The 24,221-nt window shown below is 29.6% G+C and overlaps 3 protein-coding genes and 1 long non-coding RNA gene across 6 annotated transcripts; 2 read left to right on the plus strand and 2 right to left on the minus strand.

The window, feature by feature from the left end:
• The first annotated feature begins 3,533 nt into the window (after positions 1 to 3,533).
• LOC146886001 (subtilisin-like protease SBT3) lies at positions 3,534 to 6,210 on the plus strand. Its single transcript, XM_085673695.1, has one exon. The coding sequence runs from the start codon at positions 3,808 to 3,810 to the stop codon at positions 6,100 to 6,102; it is 2,295 nt and encodes a 764-aa protein (XP_085529821.1). The 5' UTR covers positions 3,534 to 3,807; the 3' UTR covers positions 6,103 to 6,210.
• A 2,021-nt stretch (positions 6,211 to 8,231) lies between these two features.
• Positions 8,232 to 10,728, minus strand: LOC114186184 (wall-associated receptor kinase-like 2). Its single transcript, XM_028074220.2, has 2 exons — positions 9,666 to 10,728; positions 8,232 to 9,491 (listed from the first exon to the last, which is right to left on the minus strand). The coding sequence occupies exons 1-2, from the start codon at positions 10,588 to 10,590 to the stop codon at positions 8,338 to 8,340; spliced, it is 2,079 nt and encodes a 692-aa protein (XP_027930021.1). The 5' UTR covers positions 10,591 to 10,728; the 3' UTR covers positions 8,232 to 8,337.
• Positions 10,729 to 11,796: 1,068 nt separating this feature from the next.
• LOC114184095 (wall-associated receptor kinase-like 2) lies at positions 11,797 to 14,321 on the minus strand. The gene is made up of 2 exons (XM_028071333.2): positions 13,357 to 14,321; positions 11,797 to 13,144 (listed from the first exon to the last, which is right to left on the minus strand). Exons 1-2 carry the CDS (start codon positions 14,207 to 14,209, stop codon positions 11,991 to 11,993), a joined length of 2,007 nt encoding a protein of 668 aa, XP_027927134.1. The 5' UTR covers positions 14,210 to 14,321; the 3' UTR covers positions 11,797 to 11,990.
• Positions 14,322 to 15,507: 1,186 nt separating this feature from the next.
• Positions 15,508 to 17,733, plus strand: LOC114183099 (uncharacterized). Of its 3 annotated transcripts, none has more exons than XR_014994724.1 (5): positions 15,508 to 15,757; positions 15,901 to 15,983; positions 16,081 to 16,834; positions 16,919 to 17,027; positions 17,417 to 17,733. It is a non-coding gene; the product is annotated as an uncharacterized LOC114183099 (long non-coding RNA). The 3 variants fall into 3 exon arrangements; XR_014994723.1 differs by having other exon boundaries at positions 16,081 to 16,306; positions 16,909 to 17,027; XR_014994725.1 differs by having other exon boundaries at positions 16,081 to 16,306.
• Positions 17,734 to 24,221: the final 6,488 nt, after the last annotated feature.

Here is a 24,221-nt window from a genome sequence, read left to right on the forward strand (position 1 = left end):
TATTCTTTCATTTGTTTTGATATATTTCACTTTATTTTTAATAAATATAATTTTAGTTTATATAACAACTTAATAATATTACAATATTATCACCTACTAATATAATATCACGCATATTTAAAAAATCATGCACACAGAATTTTATCCTTAATAATTATTTTAAAAATTAATTATTTTATAATTGATTTATTTTTAACCATTTTTTAAATCTTTTTTATTTTGACCATTATTCTAAAAATATTTTTTTAATAGTTTTTATTTAACAACTATTTTAAAATTTATTATATATATTTTAAAAATAATAATTATTGATCTTATAAAAATTAAAAAATAGGACACATAATTCACTAATATTATAAAGAAAATTATCCTTACACGCGTAGACTAAAATAAAATTAAAAAAAGATGTTGACTGGAAAAAAAGATATCTGGCAGAAAACCGTAACTAATGTCTATTACGAAATATTTATAACCCATAAAATTAATTTCGATAATATTATCGGAAACATAACTTTTATCAACATAAATTAAAAAGAAAATACTATAAGTAAATATAGACAATACAATATCATTATCAACAATGGTTGAGATGAAAACCTTGATTAATGTTAATTCATAAATAACCTCAACTTATGTAACCAAAAAATAATTTTAAATGAAAATGGTTAAAAGAACAACCTTAAACGATCTAGTTAAAAAAATATAGATCATGTTTTACATTTGTCTTGATTGAGTTAAAGATGTTTTAATCTGATTATTTAAAGGAAGCCAAATTAATGATATCAAAATTAAAGTAAAACTTGAGAAATTATGAAGAAAAAAAAGTACATAGATACATAGACTAAAAAAAAGTAGACTTTAATTTATTCTGTTTCCCATTTCTCTCTTCTCACTAAAATTTCATATATCTTTTTCTACTTCAAAATCTGGTCATTTTTACATTGAGGGTTAGGAAGCATTTCTACCTAATCATGTTTTTAAATAGAGTAACTTTCTATTTATTCTATAAATTCTTTTTTTTCTTAATTTTCTTATGATTTTGTCATAAATATTGGTGAAGTTAGTTGATAAAGATGATCCTCTCGACTTGATTTTATTATATACTAAAATTCTATTATGTTGGAATACCCTGTTTTAGATTTCTAAAGTTTTGAGTAACCTTACTTCTTGAATTTGATTAAATTTGCTTTGAGGATAAGCATTCTAGGTAAGAAATCCATGATTTTAATAGAATTGTAGAATATATGACTTAGTCATTAGATTTTTGTTTATATGTTAGGATTATGATTTATTGAAAATCTTTTTAAATGCTTAAACTCGAGCCTGATTGGATTTGGTTTGATAAATGATTGTTTAAAATGTTTTTGATTGAATATTGTTATTAATGAGTTGATCTAGTGGCTAAATTATGTATATTAATTATAGAATTTCCTTGAATGGAGTTTTGGATATACTGTATATAAGCAGAGTGCATTTATATAACCTTTACTATGAATTTGACATGAGAATAAATATGCATTCTTTGAGCTAAATAACCAACATTGATTTGCAAGATGATGTTCAGACAAATCATTGTATAGATTAATTAATTGAATTGTTTAGAAGTTATTAAAATACTCTTGGAATTATCTTTTGAATTTCATTTTTGTTAAGGTTGATTTTCATATACTTTTGCTTAGGCGGAGGATTTTTTTCTCAAATAAAAATATAACAAAGATTCAAACCTTACTTTTTACCTTAGTTTTGCTTAAGTGAAAAGCTTATTTGCTTAGACAAAAATAAAATTGGAAATAATCTTGTTTTTAGCCCTATTGTTGCCCAAGTAATTTTTTTTTTTGCTTAAACGAAAATAGCACCACAACTCAACCTAGTTTCTATTTAATTTTCGCTCAAACTAACAAAATTGTCTCTTTAACTTATTGAATATGTATGTTGTTATAAATGGAAAACGAAATAATTTTTATATTTGATTGATTTGTGGTTTTATTTGAATGAGTTATTTTATAGTACAATGTTTATTCAAATTGATTGAACTTGTACGAATTTGGGGTTATACATCTAAAATGATGTATGAATCATTATTTAAGTTGTATACTAAGTATTAACACTTATGGTGTAAAAATGATTTAATTTAAGTTACATAAACTAAGATATTAAGTTATGAGAAGAAATAAATGAGATAGCTCTTACACATCGTAACATGTGTAAATGTGCATATCCGAGTATTTGGACAATGATACTTTAATCCATTTTTTTTGACCTACTTTTAATCTACCACTTTAATCATCATCAGATCATCATATCACATCATTTGAAAGAATCAAAATAAATGATCTAATGGTGATTGAATGAGTGTGTTAAAAGTGGGTCAAAAAAGTGAGTTAAATTATCTTTATCATAAATTTATCTAGATTCATGATTCTGGAATTTATTTGTAAATCCAAGTTTTGGACTGTATTATATGTTAATTTCTGGTATGACTTATTAAATACGGATCTTTCAAAAGACATCGATTGATATTCCATTTGTTAAATATCTTTTGACATATCCTTACATAGTTTAAGTCTTTTGAAAATTTTGTGTTTGTTTAAAATTGGATTATTTGTAAATTGTTAACAAAAAGATATTACATAGATGTTGAATGACTATTCAGTTTAGCTATTACAGAAAATAAGTTATGAATGCAATTTTACACTATTATCCATTTACGTACTATTTTTATGTAAAGAAAAGTACAGACTTTTGCTATAAATAACTTGCAAGTGATGGCCAATAATTTCTAACAGACAAAGTAAAGTTTTTAGAAGCAATACAAAGTTATTAAATTTGAGCATTATAAGAGAAATAAGTTATATAACGACAATATACAATGGTTTATTTTATCTGTAATTGGTCTTTGTTTAGTTTTGTCTGAATAAGTTTTCATATAGGTAGGACAGAAGAAGAAAATCAGAAAGAAAAATAAAACAAAACTCTTCAGCTAAAATTAAAAGATCGTACATGTATATGTTGAAAAAGTAATTCAAACCGTATCTTGATCTAGTTTCTATTATATGTTTCTCTTATATGTTGCAGTAAATTTATGCTGATATGCTTTTGGAGAAATTGGAATAAGTGATCCATCATCAGGAAGAGGAAACAAAACATAAATGGTCAAGAAAGAATCTGGTTTAAGTCTTACAGGAAGAGGATGCTAAGTAATTCAATTCAACTATTTGAAACTACTTTAACTAATAATAAGCTAACCTAGTTAAATTAAGGTTGTTTAGGCATTCTGTACCAAGATGTTTATCTAATTATCATTATCACACTCATATTTTATTATAATTTTTTTCTCTCTCTTTCTTTCACTGCTGGCAAAAGGTGTATAATTGTTTCTTTCTCTTTCTTTCAATTAACTTAACTGATCACTAGAAAAAGCTAATATAAAGAAGTTAGTTGCCAATTGTGATTCATTCAATGCTGGAATCAACATTTTTTCTTGCTTTATGTTCCTGGTACAATAAAACACTTTTTTTCCCATGTATATCCTAAGAATTTTGTCTGATTGGTGGAATAAGGAAATCTTATATCAGATTTATTACTTTGCATCAGTCACAAAAGTAAGGTCTACTCTTTTTTTTCTCATCACAAAGCACGTTTGATGCAGAAAATTCGGTCCAATTATTTTGCAATGATATTTTCCACAGCTTGTAATAATAACACGTCAACATCATCAATGTTCTACAGACCGAAAAATCTTATATATGATGCATGATCTGATCAGTTCTTTCAAACTAAGAAGTTTTCATCTGAGTTGCATAAACAATGAGAGAGCCTAAGCCTAATTTTGTGTTTCCACTTCCTTTCATGTTCTTCATTACTCATTGGTTTCTGTTGGTTATTTATGGCAGTGCTGCTGAGAGTTCCACATATATAGTCCACATGGACAAATCCATGTTTCCTAGTGTCTTCACAACCCATCATGATTGGTTTGAATCCATCATTGATTCCTCTAAATCAGCAACACTTGGTCACTCATCCATAAAATCACAGAAAGTGTACTCCTATAGCCAAGCCATGTATGGCTTCAGTGCAGGTCTAACTTCAGAAGAGTTAGAGGCTGTGAAAACCTCCCCTGGCTTTGTTGCAGCATATCCAGACAGAACTGCCACCATAGACACCACTCACACTTTTGAGTTTCTCTCCCTAGACCCTTCCAGTGGTCTGTGGCATGCATCAAACTTTGGAGAGGATGTCATTGTAGGTGTTATTGACTCTGGTGTGTGGCCTGAGAGTGAAAGCTTCAGAGATGATGGCATGACCAAGAAAATTCCAAGCAAATGGAAAGGCACCTGTGAGGAAGGGCAAGACTTCAACACTTCCATGTGCAACTTCAAACTCATTGGAGCTAGATACTTCAACAAAGGTGTGATTGCTGCAAACTCCAAGGTTAGAATAAGTATGAACTCAGCCAGAGATACAGAGGGTCATGGAACTCACACATCCTCCACAGTTGGTGGCAACTATGTGAGTGGAGCCTCTTACTTCGGCTATGCCAAAGGGGTGGCCAGAGGCATTGCACCAAGAGCCAGGCTTGCCATGTACAAGGTCATTTGGGAAGAGGGTCGTTACGCCTCTGATGTTTTGGCTGGAATGGACCGAGCCATTGCTGATGGGGTTGATGTCATTTCCATCTCTATGGGGTTCGATGGTGTTCCACTTTATGAGGATCCTATAGCAATAGCTTCTTTTGCAGCAATGGAAAAAGGGGTGGTGGTTTCATCCTCTGCGGGTAATGGTGGTCCTGATCTTGGTACTTTGCACAATGGAATCCCCTGGCTTCTCACCGTGGCTGCAGGTACCATTGACCGCACATTTGGTTCTCTAGTTCTTGGAAATGGCCAAACCATTATTGGTTGGACCTTGTTTCCTGCAAATGCGATAGTGGAAAATCTTCCACTTATCTACAATAAGAATACATCAGCCTGTAACTCAGTGAAGGCGTTAGCCAAAGTGGCCATGGAAGGGATCATTGTGTGTGACCCAGTTTCAGACCCTGAGTTAGTGTTTGAACAAAGGAGGGTTGTTAGAGAAGCCAGTTTGTTAGGGGCAGTATTTATCTCTGATCAACCATTGCTTAATGGAGGACATGCTAGCTTTCCAAGTATTGTAATCAGTGCAAAGGATGCACCATCTGTGATCAAATATGCAAAAAGCCATAAGAATCAAACAGCCAGTATCAAATTTCAGGAAACATTTGTTGGAATAAAGGCAGCACCAGCTCTTGCTGATTACTCTTCAAGAGGTCCTTCACCTAGCTACCCTTGGGTCTTGAAGCCTGACATAATGGCACCTGGCTCTAGAGTCCTTGCTGCTTTCATTCCTGATGCTCCAGCAGCTGCAATTGGCAACAATGTGTACTTACCTAGTGACTACAATTTGCTGTCTGGAACATCCATGGCATGCCCTCATGCTTCTGGTGTTGCTGCTCTTTTGAAAGCTGCACATCCTGAATGGAGTGCTGCTGCTATAAGGTCTGCATTAGTAACCACAGCTAGTCCTCTAGATAATACACAAAATCCAATTAGAGACTATGGTTATCCTTCTCAATATGCTTCTCCTCTTGACATGGGGGCTGGTCAAGTTGACCCTAACAAAGCACTTGATCCAGGTTTGATATATGATGCCACCCCACAGGACTATGTTAATCTCCTTTGTGCTTTGAATTACACACAGAAACAAATCTTAACCATTACAAGATCAGGTTCCTATAATTGTGCTAAACCATCGTTTGATCTTAACTACCCTTCATTTATAGCTATCTACAGCAACAAAACAAGGTCAGTTGTCCAAAAATTTAAGAGGACAGTGACCAATGTTGGAGATGGGGCTGCCTTATACAGAGCCAAGGTGACAGAACCTAAGGGTTCTGTGGTGACAGTGTCACCCGAGACATTATCATTTAGATACAAAAATGAGAAGCGAAGCTACGATGTGCTGATAAAGTATAGGAAGTACAAGAAGGAAAATATCTCATATGGGGATCTTGTTTGGATCGAAGATGGTGGAACACACACTGTTAGGAGCCCCATTGTAGTGGCACCAAGTGGAATTGTATGAGCTGTAGTTTGATTTTTCCTTGTTCTGGGCATGAAATTCCGCTTCTTTCATGGGACCCAAAATAATAAATAGTTTGATGAATAAGTAAGTAATTTCGTATTAGTTCCATTTCCAGTGTCCTATCAATCATAGCTATCTACTTGCATGGTGTACTTTTGTGGAAGGGTGAATCACATGGATTTTTGGAAGTGTTCAATACGGTAACTAAAAAGCATCTTTTAGACTAAATAGGTATCTTCTCACATGGCCTTCAATCTTTACTTGAATAAGTGATGGATCACAGAGAAAAGAATCTTGCCGATTCTTGCACTGCAAAAACTTTTTAATTGGGAATGTTGCTTACAAGTTTTAGCAAAAAACAAATTTTGATGTCATTTACATCAGCCATAAGAATAGAAATTCATATAACATTATACGCTAAGAATATAAAAAACGATATATAAAAAGTAATTAGTACATATATTCTCCTTTACTAAATAAGTAGTATGTTCATAAAAAGGCAAAAAACAAAAAACAAATTATGTATCTTCTTTGTTGAACTTTCTATAAGTGAAAGCAACAACACTCATCTCTTAGTAGACTTTTCATTAGACTGAAAAATAAAATAAGTTATCCACCTTTGTTTTTCTTATAGTCATTAAAGATATTATATTGTCGCATAAGGAAAATTGTTGGAAAAGAGGAAGAAGAAAACAACCCCTTTAAAGGTTCTCTACATTTGCTGCTTTATATTCTCGAATGACATTCGACCACTTCAAATTAGACACGGAATATGTGAAGACAAATTATAGTTTGTCCTGTCTAAGCCTAACATTATATGAATCTACTAACTTACCCATTAAGGGAAATATGATATTATAAATGGCTAATAAAACCACCAAATTACATTTATTGAATATTAAAACCACTTCAAGTCAAAAGTGTAATGTTTAACTAGTTAGTAAAATAATAGCATAATATTATACCTTAAATGTTAAATGTTTGTTATTCTAAATATCTTAGTAATGTGAAAATACAGACACTTTTTCATATTTGTATGACAAGAATAAATAATAAATATAATTAAAAAATTGGTATAATTATTATTTATGATAAAAAATAATTTTGTAAAATGAAACACAAGTTAACAGACATGAATCTGGTTTTCCTAGAAGGATGTGGAATCTAGTTCTAAGCACAGTGGCATTCTTTCATCTGTGAATTCTTGAACTATGTCAGTAGTTGGGTACTCATGGTCATGGTTGATCTCTAAGGAACTTTGCACCTTTCTCAATGCTTCTAATTCCAAAGAAACCTCTTTCATTGTTGGTCTTTTCTTCCCATTAAGTCTCAAACATCTCATTGCAAGGTTTGCAATTGCAAGAATCTCATCTTTCATTGCTTCCTTAGCCACCCTTCCATCTAAAATTTCATAAACTTGGTTCTCCTTCATCAGAGAAAGAAACTGTGCTATCAAAGCAGTTGAAAAGACTTCCCAAGCATGACACGAGGAAAAGAAGATTCGATTGTGAGTTCTACTTTTCGTTTTTCTTTTAAGTGTGATTTAAAGAATGTGGATAGATTAAAAAAAAATATCTTTTTAAAATTTTAATAAAAAATAATTAATTTTTACATCAAAATAAACGTATGTATATAAAATAAATAAAGATTAAGGAACCAAGATATGAATAATAATTAATGGTATTTCAAAACTTAAAAAAAGTACATGAATAAAAATAAAATAATTTCACCTATACCTTAGTGATGTCATGGATGGACTAATATTAATAAAAACTGAATTAATTATGTAAAAGCATGAATTAGGAGAAATACTAGCGAACCAAAATATCTATGAAACACAATTGGTAAAAGAATAAGATACAATAATTCGTTCTAAAGTTGTTTTACTTATTATGTGACAAGGTGAAAGAGATTGGTGAGTTAAAAAGACAAAGGCAAAAAATGTTCATTGGCCACACCACAACTTCAAAGGTTCGAGGAGTCCTGAAATTTCCAACAGCCAGAGATGTCTATTTTGTTCATCATAATCATAAATATGAAACTAAGACAAAGACGAAACACGGACCATCATAATATATCTACGACTAACAAAGATAACAAACATATTAGCTCGATTCTGAAGCATAATGTTTTAGTTATGATAATAATATTAAATATGAAAGTATTAATACTGAAAGGTGAAAATGAAATACAGAAGCATAGTTAACAAAGAATACAAACCAAAATTTCTGAGTTCTAAAAGGATGTGGAGTCTTGTTCTAAGAACAGTGGCATGCTTTCATCTGTGATTTCTTGAACTGCCTCGCTAGTTGTGTACTCATGATCATGGTTGATCTCTAAGGAACTTTGCACCTTTCTCAATGCCTCTAATTCCAATGAAACCTCTTTCATTGTTGGTCTTTTCTTCCCATTAAGTCTCAAGCATCTCATTGCAAGGTTTGCAATTGCAAGAATCTCATCTTTCCTTGCTTCCTTAACTACCCTGCCATCTAAAATTTCATAAACTTTGTTCTCCTTCATCAGGGAAAGAAACTGTGCAATCAGATTCTGACCCTCATCTTCCTCTAAGAATGAAATTGGCTTTCTCCCACTTATGAGCTCTACCAGCACTACTCCAAAACTATACACATCACTCTTATCTGAAAACTGACTAGACTGAAAATATTCAGGGTCAATGTAGCCAAAAGTTCCTCCTACAGCAGTGGTCAAGTGAGTTTTATCTTGTGGCACTGATCTTGATGTTCCAAAATCAGACACTTTGGCACTGAGATTGCTGTCTAAAAGTATGTTGGAAGGTTTGATGTCTCTATGGAAAATGGGAACAGAAGCTGCAAAATGCATATATGCCACTGCTCCAGCAACCTCACATGCAATTCTAAGGCGACTCTCCCATGAAAGGGAGGGCTCATTGTCTCTCCTGTGGATATGGTGAGAGAGTGTTCTATTTGGAATGAATTCATAGACTAGTAAAGGAGTTTCTGTCTCAAGACAACAGCCATAGAGTTTGACAATGTTCCTGTGGTTGATCTGGGATAGAATCACCACTTCATTCACAAAAGTCTCTATCTGGTTCCTTTCAATCTCTTTTGACCTTTTAACAGCAACTATGGTTCCATCTGGTAGCATTCCCTTATACACAGTGCCAAAGCCACCCTGACCAAGAAATCTACTCTTGTTATAGTTATCTGTTGCTTTCTGTAGCTCCTCAGCTTTAAACAGCTTTGCCATTTCTCCATTCCCACAAGATGAGAGCTTCTCTTGTAACAAGTAGCCACCATTTCTCCTGAATAAGCTTTCCTTCCGAATACTTTCTCTCTTCTTCTGAATATATTGATATGATTTGTACCCCAAAAGAAACAAACACAGAAAGCCTGCGCCTATTCCAACACCTGCAAACACACAATCAAGGACAGAATTACTCTATCAAAAAGAAAATAATTATTGGCATACTGTAAACCATGTTTTATCTCATTAAGTGGCATCAGATACATACTATGGCCATGCTATAAACTGAAATTCAAACAAAACTAGATTTGATTCTATATAGAGTTCAGAAAAAATACCTAAGGAAGCAACCAATTTGGTAGGAAAACTTGTATCATCAGATTCATTACATTGGAACCCCATGAAGGTTCCATCCCCAACCCTTCCCTGGGAGCAAGTACAGTAGAAACTATTAGGCTCCTCTTTGCAACTCTTCCCTCTGAGAGGAACCAAGATAGGAGTTGTGGCATAGATGATTATGATGTTATCTTCACTTGATGGCACTGACAACGCATTGGCCTCTAGCATACTTTGTTGGTCAACACCATAAGCCTCTCCAATGGACTTAACAGTATCACCATTTTTCACTGAGTAAACCAGCAAGGAAGTGATCCCTCTTGCAGTCTGATTTTCAGTGGGACAAGCACACACTACTGGAACTGTGAGCTCAGCACCAACTCTAATGCCACCAGAGGCATAGTAATTCTGACCCATCAGTGCCTGGCAGGTGGTGAGACCTTGGTAAATTTCTGTAACCAGCTTGAAGTAGGTGTCATTCTTGGTGGCAGTGTAAGGTGTGATATGCTGGTATATATTTCCAGAACATGAACAGAATACAGGAACAATGATTGACTTATTGGAAGGAATCTTGTCATCTCTTGAGATGTTGTTCATTGAGGCTATTGTAGATGCTTCAGAGCCAAGAAGATAGGCAATGCTTACAGGGCTGTCATAGGGAGATTTGGACCTGAAAACTAAGAAGGAAGTGCATGACTTTTGAAGGCCATTGCAGAGGTATCCTTTTGGTGCAGAAGGGTTCTCAGAGCAGTCATAGACAGTGCTGTTGAGGTATGCTTGCTGAGAGTTAGCAGATTCAGGAAACATGTGTAAGAACAGAATTATGCAGAGAATGTAAAGGTATGGATGATGAAACTCCATGAACCTGTTGTCTCTGGAGAAGACAAATTCAATTTGGTAGTGCTGTTTAAGATCTATTGTATTCATTACACCATGTTGTGCTTCTTATTTTATGGAAAATTTGTTATTATCTTAGCGGTGGAGACATGCTTCATAGGATCTCGGATTCATAGACAAAATAAACGATTTGTATCATTCAACGTTGAAGAAACAATTATAACGTGGTGTCAGTTAGTGTTGATCCCTCTAAATAAAGTCAATAGTCAGACACTTTGAGTAACGAAATTTTGTTTCTCCTCAGCACTTTGACTTTTCAATGGTTGCCTTGGTCATGCATTTGAAAATCATCAAAGTAGCCAAATGCATAGGTTGTCCGAAACTAAAACTAGATAACAGAACCAAACTGGTTTTTAAATAGTTGTTAAGCTATAATAGAATTATAATCCTAATACTTTAAACAATAACTAAAACTATAACTTTACATTTTAGAAAAATCAAATCTATAAGAAATGTTAATTTTATCAATCAGTTTTTCCCTGCTTGCAAAGTTTGATGTTATAGTTCACTTTCTTTTGAGCATAGATGTGATATAACCATCAGACCTTAAATTCAATTTTAGATTATCTATTGCGTTGAAATGCTAATCTTCCTTATCTGGGTTATAACTAATTATGAGATATCGTTTATGAAAATGACAACACTGGTCTCATGATGTGTACTCATTCGTGTTAGAATGTTTGTTTTAGGCATTTCTTTTTCTTATATCAAGAAAGGTCCAAACACGCAAGTGTATTTTGTCTTTGATAGCAGACTAGAGTATAGAAGACCCATTTTTGTAACTAAGAAAAACAAAGAATACAGAAGAGAGGATTGAAAGAAGTTAACAACTATTAATTACAAGATCAATTATTGACGTTTTTATTAATTTAAATTTTATTATGTGTTTGATTTTGTCAAGTTTCTCAACCCTGTATTTATTTTAATCAATATTGGGAGCAAATTTTATCCACTAAAATATATCCCTAGTTGAGGAATCAAATTGTGATATTGTATATCTTTGAAATTTTCAACATGTTTTATGTTGCTTGTTTCGAGCTTTGACTTTGAAATTTTTCTATCGCTTAACGTGCTTCATCCTTCAATTTTTGCAATGGAAATCTCAATTTTTAATAGGCTCTTTCCTTTGCCATATAGTTATACGTTAAAAAATGCAAATTAAAAAATATATCATGTTCATTAATTTATTATAGCCCATTCCGAAAGGCCACTTCAACGAGCCAACAACAAAGTGGATAAGTATGAATGAGGATTTATCAATTCTGAACTAAGAGTATTTCCATGTTTCAGCTGATGTTCTTGTGGAGAAATGCAGACTTTGTTATCCACACATGTCAGTAAAAGAAAAAATGAAACACTGAAACATATATAGTTAAGAAAAAATGGGGTATCTAGCTTCCTACAACACTATAAAAACAAAATCCAGCTTCCTAGAAGGATGTAGACTCTAGTTGTAAGGACAGTGACATGCTTTCCTCTGTGCACTCTTGAACCATATCACTAGTTTTGTGCTCATGATCATGGTTGATCTTTAAGGAACTTTGCATCTTTCTCAATGCTTCTAATTCCAAAGAAACCTCTTTCATTGTTGGTCTTTTCTTCCCATTAAGTCTCAAGCATCTCATTGCAAGGTTTGCAATGGCAAGAATGTCATCTTTCATTGCTTCCTTAGCCACCCTTTCATCTAAAATTTCATAGACTTTGTTATCCTTCATCAGAGAAAGAAACTGTGCAATCAGATTCTGACCCTCATCTTCCTCTAAGAATGAAATTGGCTTTCTCCCACTTATGAGCTCTACCAGCACTACCCCAAAACTATACACATCACTTTTATCTGAAAACTTACTAGACTGAAAATACTCAGGGTCTATGTACCCAAAAGTTCCTCCTACAGCAGTGGTCAAGTGAGTTTTATCTTGTGGAACTGATCTTGATGTTCCAAAATCAGACACTTTGGCACTGAAGTTGGTGTCTAAAAGAACGTTGGTAGGTTTGATGTCTCTATGGAAAATGGGAACAGAAGCTGCAAAATGCATATATGCCACTGCTCCAGCAACCTCACATGCAATTCTAAGGCGACTCTCCCATGAAAGGGAGGGCTCATTGTCTCTCCTGTGGATATGGTGAGAGAGTGTTCCATTTGGAATGAATTCATAAACTAGTAAAGGAGTTTCTGTCTCGAGACAACAACCTAATAGTTTGACAATGTTCCTGTGGTTGATCTGGGATAGAATCACCACTTCATTCACAAAAGTTTCTATCTGGTTCCTTTCAATTTCTTTGGACCTTTTAACTGCAACTATGGTTCCATCTGGTAGCATTCCTTTGTATACTGTGCCATAGCCACCCTGACCAAGAAACCTACTCCTGTTGTAGTTATCTGTTGCTCTCTGAAGCTCCTCAGCTGTAAAAAGCTTTGCCATTTCTCCATTCCCACAAGATGAGAGCTTCTCTTGTAACAAGTAGCCACCATTTTGCCTGAAAAGGTTTTCCTTTCGGATCCTTTCTCTCTTCTTCTGTATGTATTGGTATGATTTGTATCCCAAAAGAAACAAACACAGAAAGCCTACACCAATTCCTGCTCCTGTAAATTAAAAGAAAAAATAAAGCTCATCCAAAATGAAAGCAAAGGCTTACAATGAAAATCCTTATGTTTTAGAGCAATTAGTAAGTAACAAAGTCCATGAAGAGGGTTGTAATCTACAAACAACAGCTATGCTATTCTAAAACACCAAAGCCAAAATTTCAATGAAAGCATATTATGATTCTTCTTGAAGAGGGTTTAACCAAAAGTACCTAAAGCGGCTACCAACTTGGCAGGGAATTTCTGACCATCAGATTCATCACAGAAGGGTCCCTTGGAGCTTCCATCTGGTGCTTGATAACATTTACAATAGAATTTATCTGAGTTCTCTTTGCAGCTCTTCCCTATTAGAGGAACTAAAAGAGGTGTCAAGGAAAGGAGGTCCATTATGCTGTTTTCACTCTGTGACACAGCCAACTCATTGGCCTCAAGCACACTTTGTTCATCGACACCATAAGCCAATCCTATCGACTCAACAGTGTCACCATAGTTCACCAAGTAAACCATCAAGGAGGTGACCCCTCTTGCTGTCTGATTTTCTGTTGGACAAGCACATAACAAGGGAACTGTGAGCTCAGCACCAATTGCAATTTTGGTTGCTGCATAGTAATTCTGACCCATCATTGCCTGACAGGTAGTGAGGCCTTGGAAGGTTTCTTTTACCAACTGATAATAGGTGTCATTCTTGCTGGCAGTGTAAGGTGTGTTGTGCTGGTAGATGTTTCCTGAACATGAACAGAAGACAGGAACAATGATTGTCTTGTTGGAAGCAATCTTGTCTGTTCTTGAGATGTTGTTGATTGAGGATATGGTAGATGCATCAGAGCCAAGAAGGTATGCAATTCTGACAGGACTATCATAGGGAGGTTTGGACCTGAAAAGTAAGAAGGAAGTGCATGACTTTTGAAGGCCATTGCAAAGGTATCCTTTTGGTGCAGAAGGGTTGTCGGAACAGTCATAGACAGTGGCATTGAGGTATGCTTGTTGGCACTTGAGTGAGTGAGGGAACATGCATAGGAGCAGAACTGTGGTGAGAATGTTGAGATTGTGAAGAGGAAGCTCCATGAACAAAAATGTGCAGAGAAGACAGAAGATGAGTTACAGATGAATTTGGTTTCTAATGTTTGTGTTAGTTTAGTTCTTATTCGTTTTATGTTTTGTCTTGGTGTGCCGAATATTCAGCAGAGTGAAGTCGGTTTGCTCTCTCCAAGATTTTCAAATATGGATGAGAAGGACATTTATTGATATTGAAAAGTGCATAGGAATTCAACAACAACGAAACTGTGTTACTTCTTGTGTCCGACTTTGAACTCTGGGGACCAATCATGAATCATTACCAAGTTAATAATATGCTAAAGTTGTTGAGATTCAAACTTTGTGAAAAAAAAAATGAAGATTTAACCCAGTGGTTAGTTAATTAGATAACTATTATTTGTTGTTAATATTTGATATCAGTGTTCTTTCTTGTACTATTAAGGTTATTGAGTTCACATCTTTTGCAGTGGTAACTGTTTAGAGTTAAGAATATGATCACATTGTTGATCTGTTCGGTAAAGTTATATTATAACAAAATAGCTATGAATAACTAATCTTCTTATAAGGTAATTTTCAGATTAGTATATTTTTCAGATACAAATTTATTGGTTAAGTTTATAATTTATTGGTTAAATTTTCACATGTTCACTTTGCTTGGGGCAGATAGGGACAAGTTTAGAACCTTGTTCCTTAAACACATTCTCATTTTCTGACTAAGTTCAGAATTTTGACTGATTCTTGCTCGGCACACCAATTAAAATTTATTACTAGTTTCTAAGTTTCAAATTCACATAATAATAAATCTATTTAACGATTTTTCGCATTTAGATGTAAGATTCTGGAATCTCTTAATAAATATAAAGATTACGAGCAAGAATGGGTCATCATCATATCACGGGCAATGTACTATTATGGATTAATAAAAAAATCAGAAATTATCAATGTAGATTAGAATTTTAAAAAATTACAAGAATAGGTCTAAGTTGTGTAAAGGTACCAGGATGATAAACTATGTTAAGTCTATGTTTGTGTGGCATAAGTTCAGGGAAGATAGGTGGTGCAGCTTGCTGGTCCTATGCTTTGGTTGTTGTGATGCGTAGACTGTGTAATGGTCTTGTACATAATCTAATACTATATACAATTCTAAACTAACAAATGACAACTTTTTCAATATTTTAATATTTCTGAATCATTTATATTCAAAGTTTACTTTCTACAAGAGGAAAATATAGTTACGTGTCAATCTCTCAGAATTTTGAAGATTAAAAATTAATTCAAAAACAAATCACTCTCACACTATTTTTTTTCTGACTCTCCGTGTTCCACACACAATACCTCTTTCTGATTCTCTTTCAAACCACTTCAGTTTTTTCTCTCTCTTTCTCACTCGCACACATCAAACCTCTTCAGCTTCCTCTCTTCCTCTCAACCTCTCAACTTTTCTTCTTCTCTCTTACTCCACCAGTGTTCGTCCTCCACCTACCTTACACCAATTTTCTTCTTCTCAAACTTTATTTGTCGGTTGGATATGGAATTTTTACTCTCAGATTCATGAGCACAATGAGTAACACCAAAAAGGTAACAATTTTTCTTCATTTTTTCGTTGTTCTAACATGTTTAACTAAGTCTTTTGTTGTATTTCTTGGTTGGATGATTTTTTTGCTGACAGATCTACTTATTTTTGTTGTATTTTTGTGTTGGATGGATGTTTTGCACCCCAGATCTACTTTTCTTTGTTGTATTTCTCTGTTCGATGGATGTTTTGCAGTCAGATTCACAAGCACAATGAAGAACACAAAAAAAGGTAGCAACTTTTTTGCGTTTTTTCGTTTTTCTACCATATTTGGATGAATGTTTTGCTCTTATATCTACTTATTTTTGTTGTATTTTTGTGTTAGAAGAATGTTTTGCTATCAGATCTACTTTTCCTGGTTGTATTTTTCTGTTCGAGGATGTTTTGCTCTCATATTCATGAGCACGACAAAGAACACCAAAAAGGTAACAACTTTTTTGCTTCTTTGCGATTTTTGTTCTTCTACCATATTTAAACACTTTTCTTGTATTTCTTCTCTGCTGGATGAATGTTTTCTTGTGAGATTCATGAACACGGTGAAGAACACCAAAAAGGTAACAACTTTTCTTCTTCTTTGTGATTTTTTTGTTCTTCTACCATATGTAACTACTTTTCTTTGTAGTATTTTTCTTTTGGATTAATGTTTTCTTGTGAAATTCATGAACACTGTGAAAAATAACATAAAAAAGGTAATAATTTTTTGTCTTCTCTCATATTTTTAGTTCTTCTATCATATTTCACTACCTTTCTTTGTAGCATTTCTATTTTTGATGAATGTTTTCCAGTCAGATTCTTAAACACATTGAAAACACCCAAAAGGTAAAAAATTTTGTTCTTCTCTTCGATTCTTTGTTCTTCTATCATATGTAACTATTTTTTTTTTGCAGTATTTGTCTATTAGATCAAGGTTCTTTTTGTGAGATTTATGAAATTATTGAAGAATGCGAAAAATGTCTATGTTTTTCTTCTTCTATCCAATGTTTTCTCTTCTACGTATCTAACTATGTTTCTTTGTATTATTCTTTTGTTGGACCCATCTTTTTCTTTGTCATTCATTAACTAATTGAAGAACACTAAAAAAGGTCAATGTTCTTCTTCTTCTGTCCGATTTTTTCTTCTTCTACCCTATGTAATATCTAACTCATTTTCTTTGTAGTATTTAACAGTTGGATCAAGTTTTTCTCTGTCAAATTCATTAACTAATTGAGAGGCAAGGACATCCATCAAGATTTTGGGCAAAATAGTTCAATGAACTCATTGAGCAACATAAGAAAGGTGAAACCAGTTGAATCAATAGTTATCTGCGAGATGATTTAGATTTTTTAAACCTGTTTAATCAACAGTTATCTTTTAAAAATCTCTTATTTTGTTATTCACAGAGTTGACTAACAATCTTTCGTTTTTAAAACTTCATTTATTTTTTTCTTTAATTAACAAAGTGTAGTAACATACTTCAAAGCTGCATTTTTGAATATTATCAACATATATTTTTTATATTTAACTATTTTATCTTATGAAATTATTTTATATATAATATTAAATGAATTTAATATATTGATAATAGTCAGTAACAATTTTTCAGTTTTAAAACTTCATTCTATTTTTTTGTCTTTTTCTTCCAAATTTTATTCTTCACATAACAGACCTGCAATGTTTTTTGGAAGGATGAATATGGTGGGTGTTTGAGAAGAATAAGGGGGCCAAAAGATGTTTGTTGAAGATGCAAAGTTGTGCTCGAGACATTTATGCAATTCCTAAGAATAAAAGAGCACACAAACTAATGCAGAAAAATTAATCTTTGGGTAGAACATTTATGTTTGACAGAGGTTGGAAATGACATGTTGGAGAAGGTCTGCATGGGAAGATACAACATTCATTTAATTAGTGAGGGAGTGCCATGTCCAAAAAAAAAAAACATAATTGGTGCTCTGCATAATTAATGTTTTGAAGCAGTAAGTATCATACCAGGACACTTTAAAAATCTTTACAAAGTTTCTTCGAGAAGGTAATTAATATATTTTTTAAATCCAAAGTTTCTTGGAGAAGGTAACTAATTTTTTTAGAATAAATTAAATTAAAAATTGTAATAAAACAAATTTATTAAGATTTGGTGTGAAATTTACAAATATTACACGATATTTACTAAAATGTTTTGCAGCATTGAGAGTGAATAATTTCAAATATAATTTTAATGTTATTTTATAAGATAATATTTACTATTTGAGAATTATAATAGTGAAATAAATGAAAATTATAAACTACAATTCATTTTTAAAATAAATGCAAATCATAAAGGTAGAATCCAAATTTTCTAAATTTTTTAACAAACAAACTTAAAATAAAGCTCATGCTCCAATAAATATTTCTTAAAGTTTAATAGGTTAAATCCATAACACACATTCTAAAAATTTCATAGTAAAAACAAGATTTATAATTTAAAATTAAAAGAAATAAACAATGACTCAGTTTGTAATTATCAAATATTTTTATATAAATAATAATAGTTTCTCCTTTCTATACACAAAATTAGGTATTTTATAATTTTTGTTTTAAGAATAATCATTAAATAGGACATATTTTTTTGAATATGATCAATTAATAATTTCTTATTAATTAATTAATAATAATAATAAATGAAAATAAAATTATTTACTTTAAAGTTATTTATTTACCTAATTAAAAATTAAGACTTTTATTTTTATTTTACCTAGCTTACTGAAGAAGTTTATATACTTTTCAAATCTTACTTTTCATTATTCAAAAATTAAAAGATGTTGAGAAGAATAAAAATAACTTTTCAGTTTCTTCCAACACTACTTTTTAGTTTCAAATCTTACTTTTCATCCTCCAAAACTAAAAGATGTTGAGAAGAATAAAAATAACTTTTCAATTTCTTCCAACACTACCTCCAATGTAAACTTTGGTCTCTTCTAATGTCTTTTTGTCATTAATTAGCATTAATTATGAAGAAACCAAAGAGGTTTTGTGTGTTTCAATACAATGTTATATTTGAATTTATTGTATTATAATTTTCAATGAAAAATACTTTAAAAAATCTACCTACTTTCTTGAAAAAGTTTTACACTGGTTTCAAAAATCTTCTCACCTTCCATTAAGTAAAAGTCATTTTTAATTATCAAATATCTAATTGTATCTAATCTAATATATAATACATAATATTATATACAATTGCAAAGCTAATAATATTCTTTTGAGTTGTAAGTTTAACCATTATTAAACATAAATATTATAAATAAATGAATAAATAGTGAATAGTAAACAACAATTAAATTATAATAAAGAACAAAGATAAAAAGAAAAATAACGAAGAATAAATAACCAAATAAATAAATAATATTTATTATATATAATATATAAGAAATACATTTACTTTAGACTTTATAAATTTGTCAATAAATAAATAATAAAAGTTAAAAACCTGATTGCACACATTTATTAATAAATTTATTTTTCATTAAATAAGTGTGCATATATATATATATATTGAATTGAAATATTCAAATATATACAACACATGTTCAAATATATGTTATAATGCATTATAAAATGTTTTTTGAAACTAAATTTCAAAATTAGTTTATTAGAAACGAAGATGTTATCTATTTTTTAATTCAGTGAGAAATCTCTTTTAACATATTAAATAATAATGTTTGGATTTAAAATTTGAAATAATAATAAAAAATGCAAATAAAATTATTTACTTTAAATACATTTATTTACTAAATTAAAAATTAAGACTTTTGTTTTTTTTATTTGGCTTACTGGATATGTTTTTTATACTTTTCAAAAAATAGTTTTCATCTTCAAAAAATTAAAAGATGTTGAGGAGAATAAAAACAACTTTTCAGTTCCTTTCAACACTACTTTCAAGATAAAATTTTGGTTCTTCCAACACATCTTTATAATTAATTAGCATTAATTATGAAAAAACCAATTTTAGTATCTCAATACAATGTTATATTTGAATTTATTGTATTATAATTATAAATGGAAATTTTTTTAAAAGATCTACATACCTTCTTGAAAAAGTTTTATACTGGCTCCAAAAACTCTTCTCACCTTCCCATAGAGTAAAAGTCATTTTGAATGACCAAAATTTCTAATAGTATCTAATCTAATATATAATTATATACAATTGCAAAACTAACAATATTGTTTTGAGTTCTAATGTGCATTGTCCCAAAAAATACATAATTAGTGGTCTTCATAATTAATATTTTGAAGTAAATATTACAAAATAACAACTTTAGAAACTTTTACAAAGTTTCTTGGAGAAGGTAGCTATTTTTTATAAATAAATCTAATTAAAAATTGTAATATAATAAATTAATTAGGATTTTGTGTGAAATTTACTAATATTACACGACTGAAATGTTTTGTATCATCGAGGGTGAATATTTTAAAATCTAATATTAAATCTTATTTAATAAAATAATATTTACTATTTCAGAATTTTTACAGTGAGATAATTGCAAAACATAAACTACATTTTATTTTTATAATAAATACAAATTATAAAGGCATAATCCAAGTTTTTAAAATTTTGAACAAACAAAATTAAAATAAATTTCTCACTCTATGAATTTGTCTCATTAATGATAACATAGACTTTTAAAAAGTTCAAAGAAGAAGAAAGATTTATAATTAACAAATATTTTTATATAAGTATTAATATTTTCTCATCTTCTACAAAAAAATTATGTATTTTATTAATTTATTCTAAAAATACTCATTACATATTACACTTTTCTTAAAATCCAATCAGTTAATAGTGTCTTAATAATCAATGACAATGTTAATAAATGCAAATAAAATTAGTTACCTTAAATATATTTAATTATCAAATTAAAAATTAAGAATGTTTATTTTACCTAGCTTACTGAAAAATATATTTATATTTTTCAAAATCTACTTTTCATCTTCCAAAAATATAAAGATATTAAGAAGAATTAAAATAATTTTCCAATTTTTCCAACACTACTTCCAAGGTATATTTTTTCAACCTCTCAAAGAACTTTTCACATTTTTCCAACCCTACTTCCAAGATATATTTTTACAACTTCTCAAATATGAATGTCTTCGTCATTAAATAACATTAAATATTAGAAACCAACAACTTTTTGTGTTTCTCATTGCAATGTTATATATGAATTTATTGTATTAAAATTTTAAATGGAAAATATTTTAAAAATCTATCTACCTTTTGAAGAAAGCTTTATACATGTTTCAAAAATCTTCTTAAATTTTAATGTAGCTTATTGAATAAACTTTATCAATCAACACTTACGCCTTCCAATATAAATGTCAAAAAATATAAAGAATAAATGGAAATATTTTCGTTTTTCAAGAATTTTGCATTTTGAATTATGACTCTATTTATTATGAACAACAACAATCATGATTTATGGGACTCAATGAATCATGAAGTATCAATCAAACATATAATTAAAGTTTAAGACATTCACAAAAAATATTATTTATCAATTTTAAGTATATAAAAAATATTAAATTTTTATATCATCATGTTATTTTTTTGGAGATGTTATCTGCTTTTTTATTTATCGTTAATGATTAATACAAAATGCAAAATCTTCTTCTAATAATGCGCTTGAAAATCGATTGATCTAATATTACTTATTACGGTTGTATTCTTAACTTTATATCAATTATGGTTTTAAAATATTGCATTGAAAACCTAAATCTTCTTCTATTAATGTGTTTGAAAATTGATTGATCTAATATTACTGATTATGGTTGTATTCTTAACTTTATATTAATTTATGATTAAATTTAAATATTAATTTAAGAATAAATTTATATTTATGTAGAATTAATGTAATATTATCATTATATATTTTTATATAATATTAAATTACATTGAATTTACATTGGGAATTATTATTTTTTTCATTTAATATCCTTCGAAACCGAACTTTTCTTATAGTTGATTCTTTTAAACATCAAGCAGCAGATAATATTAGGTAATATATTCCTTCTGTGTGTTTTTAGAATAAAATTCAAAATTAATTCATTGAAAATAAAATCGTTCTTTGATTTTAAGTTGTGAAAAATTAATCATAATACATATAATAATATTAATAAATTTTGGATTCAAATTTGAAAAGTAACATACAGTAAAAGAAAAAGAATGTGATAACAAAATTTAAATTTAACATTTAAAATGAAAAATATATACAAAAAGTTAATTTTTGTAATAAATACTTTAATATTATTGATAAAAATATATAAATTCAAATATTAAAAAAATTGATGATCCATAGTGATATAATAATATATTATAAAATATAATAATATGTAATAATGTAAATATAAAATATAATAATATTAATACAATTAAAATATAAGGTAAAAAATAAAAATTATAAATTTTTTAAACTTTTAAAGATATGGAAATAATTAACTATTTCAATTTCAATATTATTGCAAGATTAAGATTAGAAAATTGGAATTCGAAATATATACAGTAACATTTTCTCTAAAAACGATTATCAAACTGAAGCTTTCGAATGAAAGTGGGTACTCTCTGACTAATTAAACCAAAAATATATTAATAAAATTTGAATTTTGACATTCAAAAAAAAAATTGTAAAATAGTGTAAGTTTTTTAATAGATTCTTATAATGTCTCTAAACAACTTTCAAATATTTTTAACTTATAAGAAATGTTCGTATTTAATATATTATAAAAATCTAAAAAATGATAAATTGAAAAAATTTAATGGAAATACATTAATATTCACAACTAAAAATAATAAAAGTTAAAAATATGATATAGAAAATAAACAAGTAATATAATATTTAGGAACAAAAGCTTCGTGGTACTTAATAATATAATAATATATTAGTCTTAATATGATAATAACAATAGTAAAAATAATTAAAATATGGTGTAAAATAATAAATAAATAATTGTAAAATTTAAATATGAATTTTTAAATATTTTTAAATAATTTTTACATATTTTTGACGTTTTACACAAACTTAAATAATAATTTAAAAAATAATTTTTATAACATAGACATTGGTATATCATTACAAGTTAAAATTATACATTCTTAAAAATTTTAAAGATATAAAAATCATTATTTTTTTTTCTAAATTAAGATATATATTGTCAAATTTGAAATTCAAAATATATAGTCATAAAGTTTGAATTTAAATTTTAAATTTTAAAAGTTATAAAATATGGGACCATAGTTAAAATTTGAAATTCAAAATTCAAAAAAAATTGTGAAAAAAAGACTTCAATAGAGAAGTGTACGAGAGTCTAACCTTTGTATTTTTTATAGTGTACTATTTATATTTGTCTACATAGTCTACATTTTGTAAGTTTTGGTTGTTTACTATTTATATTTTGTTTGCAGTCTAACATTTGTATCTTTAAAGAATCTACTATTTATATTTAGGTGTAATTAGTCGGATAATACTCACTTTTGTTTGGATATGTCAGTTTGATACCCGCTTTTAAAAATGTGTCAATTAGGCCCCTTTGAGAAAAAAAGTATTAACGTCATTAATGGTATCGATCTTTACAAGAGTGAAAGGAACCTAATTGAGACATTTTTTCAAAAGTTGGAACTCGATTGACACATTTTTAACAGCGAGTACCAACCTGACATACTTGAAGAGAGTGAGTAGTATCTGACTAATTAAACATTATATATATATATGCACCACGATCTATCATTTGTAGCTTTATATCGTTTACTCTTCACATTTTTTGTATCGTTTAACGTTTGTATCTTTATTAACTCTTTATATCGTCCATCATTTTTATTATTAAAGAATTAACTATTATATTTTTCTACATTTTTTACTCAATATATCATTTAAAATTAAATTAAATTTCTTAATTTTAATTAACTAAATCTTAATATATTATTTAAAATATTAAAGATATATAAAAATAATTTAAATACATTTTTATCATAAAATCGATTAAAATATTATTATTGAATTTTATAAAATAAAATTTATATTAAATTTAATTATACTTTAATAATTTTACCATGAAATATACTATAATTTTAATAAATATAGAACAAAATAAATATACTATAATTTTTAATTTTAAAATTCGATATCCGTGCGTTGCACGGGTAAGAATACTAGTATAATAAATAACAGACTAAATTTCACTTTTAGTATTTATTTTTTTATAAGAAATGTTAAATTGGTTTTTCAGTCTGGGACAAAAATAATCGATAACCAATTTTACATTTTTTTGACAAAAATAAAGATCAAGAGAGTAATTTGTTAGAATATGTGGTTCTCATTCAATTCCTAATACCACATGTTACTTAAGCACTAATTTTTAATCATTACTCTGCTTAAGTTTTAGAGACTCTTCATATGGCCTATTTACTGCTTCAGTTTTGAAGACTCTTCATATGGCCTATTTACTAGTGCAGTTTCTGAAGACTCTTCA

Source organism: Vigna unguiculata, chromosome 5, assembly GCF_037176805.1.
Source record: "Vigna unguiculata cultivar grain cowpea cultivar isolate G323 ecotype 2 chromosome 5, ASM3717680v1, whole genome shotgun sequence".
Taxonomy (NCBI): Eukaryota; Viridiplantae; Streptophyta; class Magnoliopsida; order Fabales; family Fabaceae; genus Vigna; species Vigna unguiculata.

Bases quoted from the DNA above. Each gene is read 5' to 3' on its own strand.
- LOC146886001 (XM_085673695.1), top strand. From the start codon at position 3,808: ATGAGAGAGCCTAAGCCTAATTTTGTGTTTCCACTTCCTTTCATGTTC.
- LOC114186184 (XM_028074220.2), bottom strand. From the start codon at position 10,590: ATGAATACAATAGATCTTAAACAGCACTACCAAATTGAATTTGTCTTC. The intron at 9,492-9,665 runs GTATTTTTTCTG...GTGTGTTTGCAG, and splicing joins CAAATTGGTTGCTTCCTTAG to GTGTTGGAATAGGCGCAGGC.
- LOC114184095 (XM_028071333.2), bottom strand. From the start codon at position 14,209: ATGGAGCTTCCTCTTCACAATCTCAACATTCTCACCACAGTTCTGCTC. The intron at 13,145-13,356 runs GTACTTTTGGTT...TTTAATTTACAG, and splicing joins CAAGTTGGTAGCCGCTTTAG to GAGCAGGAATTGGTGTAGGC.